The sequence below is a fragment of the Mustela lutreola genome, chromosome 11, assembly GCF_030435805.1.
Source record: "Mustela lutreola isolate mMusLut2 chromosome 11, mMusLut2.pri, whole genome shotgun sequence".
In the NCBI taxonomy this organism is placed as follows: domain Eukaryota; kingdom Metazoa; phylum Chordata; class Mammalia; order Carnivora; family Mustelidae; genus Mustela; species Mustela lutreola.
The window spans coordinates 40,206,621-40,220,099 of NC_081300.1; the positions used below are offsets into that span (position 1 = coordinate 40,206,621).

The window sequence follows — 13,479 nt, forward strand, 5'->3', positions numbered from 1 at the left end:
CCAGAGAGAGAGAGAGGGAGAACACAAGCAGGCAGAGTGGCAGGCAGAGGCAGAGAGAGAAGCAGGCTCCCCACTGAGTAAGGAGCCTGATGTGGGACTCGATCCCAGGATCCTGGGATCATGACCTGAGCTGAAGGCAGCAGCTTAACCAACTGAGCCACCCAGGCGTCCCCCCTACCAGCATTTTTAAGAGGCTGCATTGTATGGTGGAAAGGAGCTAGACCACTGGAGTCAGCCTGCTGGGGTTTGAATTCTGGCTCCACCCCCAGCTAATAACTGTGCGACCTTGAGCAAGTTAGATAACTCCATTGTTTAATTTCTTGATCTGCAAAATGGGAATAATATTAGTACCTACCATTATAGGATTGCTTGTAAGGATTAATTAGGTTAGTATATGTAAAGCTCTTCGAAGGATGCTTGAAAAGGGTATCTACCAATCATTAGTGTTTTATTTTTTTTAAACTATTATTTTTTAGTCTTTTTTTTTTTTTTTTAGCCTCTGTGGTATTTGATATGGTTGACCATTTCCTCTTCACTGTGTTCAAGCTCAGACTAATTCATCTGGGGCCTTTTATCTTTGTGACCCTCTTTGTGGTCTCTTTCCATGTGTCTGAACTGTACTTTCTTATCCCTTTTCTGGATAATTTTTCCTTACGGTGATTGACCACCATAGTTCCTACCCTTATAGGAATGTCACCCCCCATTTTTTTTTTTTTTTTTTTTTTTGCCCTTTCTTAGCTCCAGTCCTGCACTTACAATGTACCTAACCAACATAATCTCCCTCTTAAAATCAGCTCCTGGCTGGATTACTTTTTGGTAACAGACCTGTGGCATGTATCATAGTATGGGACCAAGGGGACGCTGTGTCTGAAGCCTCTGAAGCTCAGGAAAGCTTTCCAGATCAGTGCAGACTGGCACATTCTCCTTGTCCGGAATACTGTTTTCAGTGAACAGAGCTGGATGTGGAAAGGCTTGGGGAGACACATTACTAGCAAGTGCTAGCTGAGAATTCCATCTCTTGCTTCACAAACCAAGGGTAGGATGTCTAGCTGTTGTAAACTTGATTTTTGAGTGTTTTTTTTTTTTTTTTTTAAGTTGTAGGTATTCCGCTACCCCCACCACCTCCCACAAAGCAGACCTAGGTAAATAGGTTAAATGTATGTCTCACAAAGCAGAGGCAAATAGCAAATTAACTAGAGTAGAGAACAGGGCATGATTTTAATTAAGCAGTGGTAGTTTTTTTTAGTGTATTTCTGAGTTTTCTAAATACCAAAGGGCAAAGCTGATAAAGATTTCCCTGTTTTCTGAAATGCAATTTCTCTTACTTGGAATAGAAATTTTTGACAAAGATTTCCTCTAACTTGCTGGTTTACCAAGAAGATGTACCTAATAGTAATTAGTGGTCATATAGTTATTTGAGTGTGGATTAACAGCTTAAGGTGTCTGGAAATCCGACAGTTGGAACTACTCTCATGCTCGGTTAGTGTGCCTTGCAATACTTTGACACACCGCATTCTTCCTGTTAGCAATGACTATTTAAACAAAACACCTTCATTCCCTAATGGGTTTTGATCTTTAGGGATTAAACCCATGAGGACTATTAACCTAAGGACTATAACTCAATTAGCTGTAAATGATTTAAAATAAACTAATAGATTCTCCATTTGGAGAGCTTGGTATCTTGCCTTCCTTAATTTTTTCTCTATCCATCTAATGAATAGTAAATGTATTCTTTTGTCACAGTTGTCATCAGTCTTTTTTTTTTTTTTTTCCCCTGTATAAGTTTGTTACCTGATGTTTTGGAAGTTTTTAGGATAATTTACCTTGAGGATTCTTCTTTTCTCTACCAGATCTTTTCTTTGCTGTTCAAGTCTGACTTGGCTTCCTGATGTCAGACAATATTCTTTATGTGAATAGGTGTGTTAAAGATTCAGTTTCCAGGGCACATGGATGGTCTCACCTATCGCATCCTGGCTTGGGCCAGTATTGTTTTGAGCCACTCAGTTCTGCTGCCATATGATAGGTCCTCTCTGTGGTTTGGTGCAGAACAGATGTTACAAGATATTAGATCACTGATAACAAATTTCATGTGTAACTTTAGGATTCAGTGCTCCAAGGTGTTGTAAGTTAGAATTAGTTTTCTATTTGATGGTTTTCCTCTGCATCATTTCGGTTGAATTTTAGATCTTGGCTTTTGCTAGTGTTAGTTGGCTTTTATTGAATGTTTTTCTGCATTTTTGGTTGGCTCTTTTTTTTGTTTTCATTTTTCACTTTATCTCTTTTTTCTTTTAGAGTCTACTCAAGAGTAAAACTTCAATAAAAACTTGTATTTGTAACCTGAGGGGTGTAATAAATTCAAGCCTAAACAAGTTATATCTAATTATAGGATTGCTTTCTAGAGAGGATGTAGACACGCTCTTAAAAATGATTGAGGTAAACTTATGTGAAGTTGGATTTCTGTTGTTTTCTCTGTTATGGATTGAAGGTAAAAGGAGAAGTATTATTGTACTCTGCTTCTCTAGTTTATTTATTGTCTTTTGTACTTTGAGCATGTTAAAATTTACATAAAAAATGGAAAGGGAGGGACATCTGGATGGCTCAGTCTTTATTAACCATCTGCCTTTAGCTCAGGTCATGATCCCAGGCTCCTGGGATCAAGCCCCACATCAGGCTCTTTCCTCAGCAGGAAGCCTGCTTCTCTCTCTCTCCCCCTGCTTATGTTCCTTCTCTCCTGGTGTCTCTCTCTGTCAAATAAATAAATAAAATCTTAAAAAAAAAAATGGGAAAGGAGGGGGTGCCTGAGAGGCTCAGTCAGTTAAGGGGTTAAGCAGTTAAGCTTCAGCCTTCAGCTCAGGTTATGATCTTGGGGTCCTAGGGATGGAGCCCCTCATCAGGCTTCCTGCCCAGCGAGGAGTCTCCTCCTCCCTCTCCCAACTCATGCACATGTGTTTTTTCTCTCTCATATACTCTCTCTCAAATAAGGAAATAAAATCTTTAAAGGTGGTAGTAAACATCACATTTTGCTCATCTCTCTGTAGCAACTCAGGGAAGTAGAGCAGGGCCCAGAAAATGAGTTGAATTTAACATTTTTTATTTTGGCATTCATTTTTTTGAGAGCATCATCAGTGTTCAGGGCTGACTTATTTTAAAATTGGAAGAGTCATTAACTGAGACTTGCAGTTTTTTGTTTTTGCCATGAAAATGATCCTCTTCCTCTTGATTGAATGGAGTGTATGATTTTTTTGGCTGTATTCTTGGAGAATGGAGAGTAGAAAGGGCTTTAGAGAGCATCTAAGGCAATACACCGACTGTATTAGGTGAGGAAACTGAGATTCAATGAGTTGTCTAGAGTTGTGCATTGTGCTTACAGAATCAGGACTGAGAAAGAAAGGATCTTTTGATTACCCCTGTGCTTCTCTGAGGAGTGCTGGCATCTCAGAACGCAGAGATTTTTGTCATCTTTGTCAGTTGACCAGTTTCTCCCAAAGCAGGAAATTAGGGGCCTAGTTTTGAAGCACTTAACACAAAGAATTAAATGTACCAACTTGAAAATGCACATTGATTTTAATTGTGTCTGCTTTTACCATCCTGGTAGATAAATTTGTGATTGAAAGGGAGTATAAAAGTTCTTAAGTAATTAACTCAGTAGAGAGAAATTAACCAAAATAGGTATTGATTCTAGGTCATTTTGCCCCCTAACTTTCCTTCCACAAACACAGTGAGAATTTAGGAGAATTTAGGAGATCCATTTCAAGAGTCATATTCATACTAGTTGTTATGGTGATTTATGATATATTTACTATTAGGTAAGGAATACTTGCTCTTGTGGAGTTTGGGGTTTGAGGAAGTTAATGTAGAATTAGAGAAAGTATACTATGATTGTATGTTGGTAATAAAATGCCTTTTTGAAATGTGTAAGTATGTTTTATGGTAGAAAATCATTTATGGATAAAGGAATTCATTATGATATTCATTTAGTCTCCTTCTATTGGATGGGATATCACTACTTAAATTTTTCATTTTTATTGTTTTAAAAACTTTTTTAAAGTTTGTTTCTTTTCTTTTCTTTCTTTCTTTTTTTTTTTAAGGAAATCTCTAATACCCAATGTGGGGTTCAAACTTACAACCCCAAGATCAAGAATCGCATGCTTTTCTTTTTTTTTTTTTTTTTTTAGACTTTAATTTTTTATTTTTTATAAACATATATTTTTATCCCCAGGGGTACAGGTCTGTGAATCACCAGGTTTACACACTTCACAGCACTCACCAAATCACATACCCTCCCCAATGTCCATAATCCCACCCCCTTCTCCCAAACCCCCTCCCCCTGGCAACCCTCAGTTTGTTTTGTGAGATTAAGAGTCACTTATGGTTTGTCTCCCTCCCAATCCCATGCTTTTCTGATTGGGCTCACCAGGCTCCCCTGTTTTTATAAGTTTCTGATAATAGGAAATAGTCATTTTGTATTTCTTTGTTCCCTTTGGACATGTTAACTGAGTCAGTTTGGGTTTATTGGGCTGTTCCCCAGTCCGAATATTATTTTATTAAATTAGGAAAAAAAAAAGCTTACTGAGTCATGATGTTTCCTCTCTTTCCTTTTTATAGCCAACACATATCTCTTTATGGTACAAGCTCGAGGAATAATGTTGAGAGAAAATGTGAAAACAATAGGACATATGATCAGGCTGTACACAAATAAAAACACTACCCTCAATGGTACAGGTAAGATTGCTTGCTTCTTCATCATGCTTTGTTTCTGCTTCTTACCTTTGTAGTCAAAAGAAGTAAACCAGATCCCTCAAGCTCTGAGACTCCTGTTAAAGATGAAGGTATCTCCTACCATGTGTACTGGGAGATTCATTCGCTGCTTGGGCCAGACTGTCCATGTTTTAGGATCTATAAAGGTGTTCTCACAGAGGGGTTGGGGGTTTTGTACAAAGATACGGGACTTAATTCTTTTTTATTAAACTTAATTCTTGCAAACATAAAGTACAAAAAGCAGCGTGTGCTTTTTCAGTTCACCTATCGTAGTTCAAATCAACCGCAGAAAGAATAATTTATCCAAATTAGTCATTCCGCCATCTCTCTTTATGTCTATTCTAACTCCTAAAATGTTTTTCTAACTCTGTTTAGTAAATACTTACGTTTTTAATTATAGAAGATTCTTAATAATTTTATGGCCTTTTTACGGGGCTTAAGGAGAAATTATATAAAAGTGGAAATCCATAGCTGCTATTTTCCTTTAAAAATATTATCTGGAAGTAGAATGTCCGTCAGAATCACCTGAGGTTAAAACCAAGTAATGGGCCAATATTAGTGATTGAATGAAGGCAGAATTGATGCAAATACATTGAACTGTCATGAAAGAATGCTTAGCCTCCCACGGGGCAGTGTTTCTGCGGTGACTTCTGAAGTGTTATTAGAAGCTACTTAAAAGTTTCAGTAACTGGTTATCACTTGTTGCATCCTTTATATTCTCATTTTAAACAGTTAAAATTTAAGATTTCATTCCTGTCAACAGTTCTCCATTGTGCCACCGTCAATGACAGATACACACACACACATGCACACACTATCTGCCAACCATAGATGTTCTTTCTTAAAATGTATGTTACGGTGAGTAATAGTTTTACCCTTCTAAAAATTCAAGACTGTATCAGATTCATTCTTTTTTTTTTTTTTTTTTTTCTTGCTCACCCATTTTTCACTTGGGCAACTCTGATTAATTATTATTTTTTTTTTTTAATTTTTTATTTTTTATAAACATATATTTTTTATATACATATATTTTTATCCCCAGGTCTGTGAATCACCAGGTTTACACACTTCACAGCACTCACCAAATCACATACCCTCCCCAATGTCCATAATCCCACCCTCTTCTCCCCAACCCCCTCCCCCCGGCAACCCTCAGTTTGTTTTGTGAGATTAAGAGTCACTTATGGTTTGTCTCCCTCCCAATCCCATCTTGTTTCATTTATTCTTCTACCCACTTAAGCCTCCATGTTGCATCACCACTTCCTCATATCAGGGAGATCATATGATAGTTGTCTTTCTCTGCTTGACTTATTTCGCTAAGCATGATACGCTCTAGTTCCATCCATGTTGTTGCAAATGGCAAGATTTCATTTCTTTTGATGGCTGCATAGTATTCCATTGTGTATATATACCACATCTTCTTGATCCATTCATCTGTTGATGGACATCTAGGTTCTTTCCATAGTTTGGCTATTGTGGACATTGCTGCTATAAACATTCGGGTGCATGTGTCCCTTTGGATCACTACATTTGTATCTTTAGGGTAAATACCCAATAGTGCAATTGCTGGGTCATAGGGCAGTTCTATTTTCAACATTTTGAGGAACCTCCATGCTGTTTTCCAGAGTGGCTGCACCAGCTTGCATTCCCACCAACAGTGTAGGAGGGTTCCCCTTTCTCCGCATCCTCGCCAGCATCTGTCATTTCCTGACTTGTTGATTTTAGCCATTCTGACTGGTGTGAGGTGATATCTCATTGTGGTTTTGATTTGTATTTCCCTGATGCTGAGTGATATGGAGCACTTTTTCATGTGTCTGTTCGCCATCTGGATGTCTTCTTTGCAGAAATGTCTGTTCATGTCTTCTGCCCATTTCTTGATTGGATTATTTGTTCTTTGGGTGTTGAGTTTGCTAAGTTCTTTATAGATTCTGGACACTAGTCCTTTATCTGATATGTCGTTCGCAAATATCTTCTCCCATTCTGTCAGTTGTCTTTTGATTTTGTTAACTGTTTCCTTTGCTGTGCAAAAGCTTTTGATCTTGATGAAATCCCAGTAGTTCATTTTTTCCCTTGCTTCCCTTGCCTTTTGCGTTGTTCCTAGGAAGATGTTGCTGCGGCAGAGGTCGAAGAGGTTGCTGCCCGTGTTCTCCTCAAGGATTTTGATGGATTCCTTTCGTACATTGAGGTCCTTCATCCATTTTGAGTCTATTTTTGTGTGTGGTGTAAGGAAATGGTCCAATTTCATTTTTCTGCATGTGGCTGTCCAATTTTCCCAGCACCATTTATTGAAAAGGCTGTCTTTTTTCCATTGGACATTCTTTCCTGCTTTGTCGAAGATTAGTTGACCATAGAGTTGAGGGTCTATTTCTGGGCTCTCTATTCTGTTCCATTGATCTATGTGTCTGTTTTTGTGCCAGTACCATGCTGTCTTGATGATGACAGCTTTGTAATAGAGCTTGAAGTCCGGAATTGTGATGCCACCAACATTGGCTTTCTTTTTCAATATCCCTTTGGCTATTCGAGGTCTTTTCTGGTTCCATATAAATTTTAGAATTATTTGTTCCATTTCTTTGAAAAAGATGGATGGTACTTTGATAGGAATTGCATTAAATGTGTAGATTGCTTTAGGTAGCATAGACATTTTCACAATATTTATTCTTCCAATCCAGGAGCATGGAACATTTTTCCATTTCTTTGTGTCTTCCTCAATTTCTTTCATGAGTACTTTATAGTTTTCTGAGTATAGATTCTGTGTCTCTTTGGTTAGGTTTATTCCTAGGTATCTTATGGTTTTGGATGCAATTGTAAATGGGATTGACTCCTTAATATCTCTTTCTTCTGTCTTGCTGTTGGTGTAGAGAAATGCAACTGATTTCTGTGCATTGATTTTATATCCTGACACTTTACTGAATTCCTGTATAAGTTCTAGCAGTTTTGGAGTGGAGTCTTTTGGGTTTTCCACATATAGTATCATATCATCTGCGAAGAGTGATAATTTGACTTCTTCTTTGCCGATTTGGATGCCTTTAATTTCCTTTTGTTGTCTGATTGCTGAGGCTAGGACCTCTAGTACGATGTTGAATAGCAGTGGTGATAATGGACATCCCTGCCGTGTTCCTGACCTTAGCGGAAAAGCTTTCAGTTTTTCTCCATTGAGAATGATATTTGCGGTGGGTTTTTCATAGATGGCTTTGATGATATTGAGGTATGTGCCCTCTATCCCTACACTTTGAAGAGTTTTGATCAGGAAGGGATGTTGTACTTTGTCAAATGCTTTTTCAGCATCTATTGAGAGTATCATATGGTTCTTGTTCTTACTTTTATTGATGTGTTGTATCACATTGACTGATTTGCGGATGTTGAACCAACCTTGCAGCCCTGGAATAAATCCCACTTGGTCGTGGTGAATAATCTTTTTAATGTACTGTTGAATCCGATTGGCTAGTATTTTGTTGAGTATTTTCGCATCTGTGTTCATCAAGGATATCGGTCTATAGCTCTCTTTTTTGGTGGGATCCTTGTCTGGTTTTGGGATCAAGGTGATGCTGGCCTCATAAAATGAGTTTGGAAGTTTTCCTTCCATTTCTATTTTTTGGAACAGTTTCAGGAGAATAGGAATTAGTTCTTCTTTAAATGTTTGGTAGAATTCCCCCGGGAAGCCGTCTGGCCCTGGGCTTTTGTTTGTTTGGAGATTTTTAATGACTGTTTCAATCTCCTTACTGGTTATGGGTCTGTTCAGGCTTTCTATTTCTTCATGGTTCAGTTGTGGTAGTTTATATGTTTCTAGGAATGCATCCATTTCTTCCAGATTGTCAAATTTGTTGGAGTAGAGTTGCTCATAGTATGTTCTTATAATAGTTTGTATTTCCTTGGTGTTAGTTGTGATCTCTCCTCTTTCATTCATGATTTTATTTATTTGGGTCCTTTCTCTTTTCTTTTTGATAAGTCGGGCCAGGGGTTTATCAATTTTATTAATTCTTTCAAAGAACCAGCTCCTAGTTTCGTTGATTTGTTCTATTGTTTTTTTGGTTTCTATTTCATTGATTTCTGCTCTGATCTTTATGATTTCTCTTCTCCTGCTGGGCTTAGGGTTTCTTTCTTGTTCTTTCTCCAGCTCCTTTAGGTGTAGGGTTAGGTTGTGTACCTGAGACCTTTCTTGTTTCTTGAGAAAGGCTTGTACCGCTATATATTTTCCTCTCAGGACTGCCTTTGTTGTGTCCCACAGATTTTGAACCGTTGTATTTTCATTATCATTTGTTTCCATGATTTTTTTCAATTCTTCTTTAATTTCCCGGTTGACCCATTCATTCTTTAGAAGGATACTGTTTAGTCTCCATGTATTTGGGTTCTTTCCAAACTTCCTTTTGTGGTTGAGTTCTAGCTTTAGAGCATTGTGGTCTGAAAATATGCAGGGAATGATCCCAATCTTTTGATACCGGTTGAGTCCTGATTTAGGACCGAGGATGTGATCTATTCTGGAGAATGTTCCATGTGCACCAGAGAAGAATGTGTATTCTGTTGCTTTGGGATGAAATATTCTGAATATATCTGTGATGTCCATCTGGTCCAGTGTGTCATTTAAGGCCTTTATTTCCTTGCTGATCTTTTGCTTGGATGACCTGTCCATTTCAGTGAGGGGAATGTTAAAGTCCCCTACTATTATTGTATTGTTGTTTATGTGTTTCTTTGATTTTGTTATTAATTGGTTTATATAGTTGGCTGCTCCCACGTTGGGGGCATAGATATTTAAAATTGTTAAATCTTCTTGTTGGACAGACCCTTTGAGTATGATATAGTGTCCTTCCTCATCTCTTATTACAGTCTTTGGCTTAAAATCTAATTGATCTGATATAAGGATTGCCACTCCTGCTTTCTTCTGATGTCCATTAGCATGGTAAATTCTTTTCCACCCCCTCACTTTAAATCTGGAGGTGTCTTCGGGCTTAAAATGTGTTTCTTGGAGGCAACATATAGATGGGTTTTGTTTTTTTATCCATTCTGATACCCTGTGTCTTTTGACAGGGGCATTTAGCCCATTCACATTCAGGGTAACTATTGAGAGATATGAATTTAGTGCCATTGTATTGCCTGTAAGGTGACTGTTACTGTATATGGTCTCTGTTCCTTTCTGATCTACCACTTGTAGGCTCTCTCTTTGCTTAGAGGACCCCTTTCAATATTTCCTGTAGAGCTGGTTTGGTATTTGCAAATTCTTTCAGTTGTTGTTTGTCCTGGAAGCTTTTAATCTCTCCTTCTATTTTCAATGATAGCCTAGCTGGATATAGTATTCTTGGCTGCATGTTTTTCTCGTTTAGTGCTCTGAAAATATCATGCCAGCTCTTTCTGGCCTGCCAGGTCTCTGTGGATAAGTCAGCTGCCAATCTAATATTTTTACCATTGTATGTTACAGACTTCTTTTCCCGGGCTGCTTTCAGGATTTTCTCTTTGTCATTGAGACTTGTAAATTTTACTATTATGTGACGGGGTGTGGGCCTATTCTTATTTATTTTGAGGGGCATTCTCTGAACCTCCTGAATTTTGATGCTTGTTCCCTTTGCCATATTGGGGAAATTCTCCCCAATAATTCTCTCCAGTATACCTTCTGCTCCCCTCTCACTTTCTTCTTCTTCTGGAATCCCAATTATTCTAATGTTGTTTCGTCTTATGGTGTCACTTATTTCTCGAATTCTCCCCTCGTGGTCCAGTAGCTGTTTGTCCCTCTTTTGATCAGCTTCTTTATTCTCTGTCATTTGGTCTTCTATATCACTAATTCTTTCTTCTGCCTCATTTATCCTAGCAGTGAGAGCCTCCATTTTTGATTGCACCTCATTAATAGCTTTTTTGATTTCAACTTGGTTAGATTTTAGTTCTTTTATTTCTCCAGAAAGGGCTTTTATATCTCTCGAGAGGGTTTCTCTAATATCTTCCATGCCTTTTTCGAGCCCGGCTAGAACCTTGAGAATTGTCATTCTGAACTCTAGATCTGACATATTACCGATGTCTGTATTGATTAGGTCCCTAGCCTTCGGTACTGCCTCTTGTTCTTTTTTTTGTGGTGAATTTTTACGTCTTGTCATTTTGTCCAGAGAAGAGTAAATGAAGGGGCAAGTAAAATACTAAAAGGGTGGCAACAACCCCAGGAAAATATGCTTTAGCCAAATTAGAAGAGATCCAAAATCGTGAGTGGGGAGAAAGGGGATAAAAAGAGGTTCAAAAAGGAAGAAAGAAAAAAGAAAAAAAAAAAAAAAAAAAAAAAAGAAAAGAATTTTTTTTAAAAAAAGAAAACACCTAAGAAAAATGTAAAAAAAATATATATATATATTAGATAAACTAGTAAAAAATCGTTAAAAAATAAAAAGGTAACAGTTAAAAAAAAAAAAAAATTTTACCCGAAGGCGAGAAAAAAAAAAAAATGAAAAAGAAAAAATTAAATTAACTGCAAGACTAAAAAAAATCACAGGAAAAAAGCCATGAGTTCCGTGCTTGGCTTTCTCCTCCTCTGGAATTCTGCTGCTCTCCTTGGTATTGAAACCGCACTCCTTGGTAGGTGAACTTGGTCTCGGCTGGATTTCTTGTTGATCTTCTGGGGGAGGGGCCTGGTGTAGTGATTCTCAAGTGTCTTTGCCCCAGGCGGAATTACACCGCCCTTACCCGGGGCCGGGGTGAGTAATCCGCTCGGGTTTGCTTTCAGGAGCTTTTGTTCCCTGAGCGCTTTCCGTAGAGTTCCAGAGGACGGGAATACAAATGGCGGCCTCCTGGTCTCCGGCCCGGAGGAGCCGAGAGCCCAGAGCCCCACTCCTCAGTGCGCCCTCAGAGAACAGCGCCCAGTTACTCCCGTCTGCCTGACCTCCGGCCGCGCTCCGAGCTCACCGAGCCTGCGACCGGTTCAAGGTAACACGGAGCTGCGAGCTTACTGTCGGCTCTGTCTCTGTAGCCGGCTTTCCCGTTCCAATACCCGCAAGCTCTGCGACACTCAGACACCCCCGATCCTTCTGTGACCCTGCGGGACCTGAGGCCACGCTGACCCCGCATGGGCTTCGCCCCGGTTTAGCCTCTGGAGCGATGTCCCTCAGCGGAACAGACTTTTAAAAGTCCTGATTTTGTGCGCGGTTGCTCCGCCGCTTGCCGGGAGCCGGCCCCTCCCCCCGGGGTCTATCTTCCCGTCGCTTTGGATTCACTTCTCCGCCAGTCCTACCTTTCAGAAAGTGGTTGTTTTTCTGTTTCCAGAATTGCTGTTCTTCTTCTCTTCGATCTGCCGATGGATTTTCAGGTGTTTGCAATCTTTAGATAAGCTATCTAGCTGATCTCCGGCTAGCTGAAGCAGTCTCAGCTTGCTACTTCTCCGCCATCTTGACTCCTCCCCAGATTCATTCTTAATTTCACACGTGCTTTTGCAAAATTCAGTCTAGTCATTTGTCTGATTTGTTTTATGATGCCGCAAGTCAAAACACTCTTGTTTCTCCCCTTTAAGTCGAAGGACGTTTCTTTTAGAAAGACCGTCATTGTACCTGATATTTTAATAGTATCGTAAAAATCTCATTAACTGGTCTTCTGCTTTAATTGGTCTTCTGAATAGTAGGTCAACGTTAGGAGCATTTTAAACATTATAAAAGATTCTTTAGGACTTGTCCTGGTTGAATAAACTGATTGTCAAGTGTTCATTAAAACTTGACTCAACTGGACAGAAGTACTCAGCATCCTCAGACTACTGTGTTTGTATAAGGGAGTGCTGGACATTGGTGCATAATCGAGTTCCTTTCCTGGGGCATGAATAAGTTTCATGTGGGAACTCAGTTGAGCTTAATTAGGAGAATTGATTACTGGGTTAAGACAAACTCTTCCCCCCAACCCCTCACCCCACAAGTGGAAGATAAGAAGAAGGGAAATCCTCTTTTCCCCTTACCAACTCAGTTTCAATACTGACCAAACAACCACTGCCTACTTGGATTAGATTTAGCTTACTTTGATGAACCTTTGAAAATTTTTCTCATGGTTCATTTACTGGTGGTAAACTGTTCTGTCATTGTATCAGCTAGGAAGTGGGTTTGGCTGTAAGAGGGACCTGGCTGCAGTGGCTTAAGCCCATGAGACTCCACGTTCTTATGTAAAAGAGACCCAGAAGTTGGATGTCTGGGGCTGTGGTAGAGAAATTCTCCACACACCTTCCATCTTCTGCTCTGTCATGGAGTTTTATAGTCTTCAAAGGTTGTTGTGGTGCTCCAGTCTTTCTATTTGTACTTGGGTTAGTAGGAAGAAGGAAATGAAGAAGGAAGAAGAACAGAGGGACCCTTTTAAGGAGACTTTCCAGAAGTTTCACATGGTATTTCTGCTTCTGTCGCATTGACCAGAACTTGGTTGTAGGGACTGTAAATTACGAGCTGGGCACACTGGTGCTTTGAATGAAATTGGGGCTCTGCTACATAATGAGTAAGTAAAAATGGAGTTTGAGGAGGCAACCATGAGACTCTGCTGTGTTCATGTATATTGAACAGTTCATGTTGTCAGTATTCTTACATCGATACTTGGAGACACAGCACTAAGAAGAACATCCTCCCTTTGTATGAGGATCTCTTTTGAGAGAGATGGAAGCATACATAGTTACTTATAATGAAGTTGTTGTTTATTTCTGCACAAACCTATATAGATATAATCTGCTAGTAAGGAGATAATGGCCAGTAAGGTGTATTGAGAGCTAATTGAAGTCTGGGGGAGAATTGATTA

At 39.1% G+C, this 13,479-nt stretch overlaps 1 protein-coding gene across 3 annotated transcripts in view; it reads left to right on the forward strand.

Annotated features, from left to right (window-relative positions):
* The window catches only part of B4GALT6 (beta-1,4-galactosyltransferase 6), a 73,956-nt gene that overhangs the window by 19,061 nt on the left and 41,416 nt on the right, over nucleotides 1–13,479 (forward strand). For all 3 annotated transcript variants that reach the window (XM_059139554.1, XM_059139553.1, XM_059139552.1), the window contains one exon: nucleotides 4,606–4,722. In XM_059139554.1, coding sequence (XP_058995537.1) covers nucleotides 4,623–4,722 — 100 coding nt within the window. In that variant the 5' untranslated portion in view covers nucleotides 4,606–4,622. The remainder of the gene's footprint in view (nucleotides 1–4,605; nucleotides 4,723–13,479) is intronic.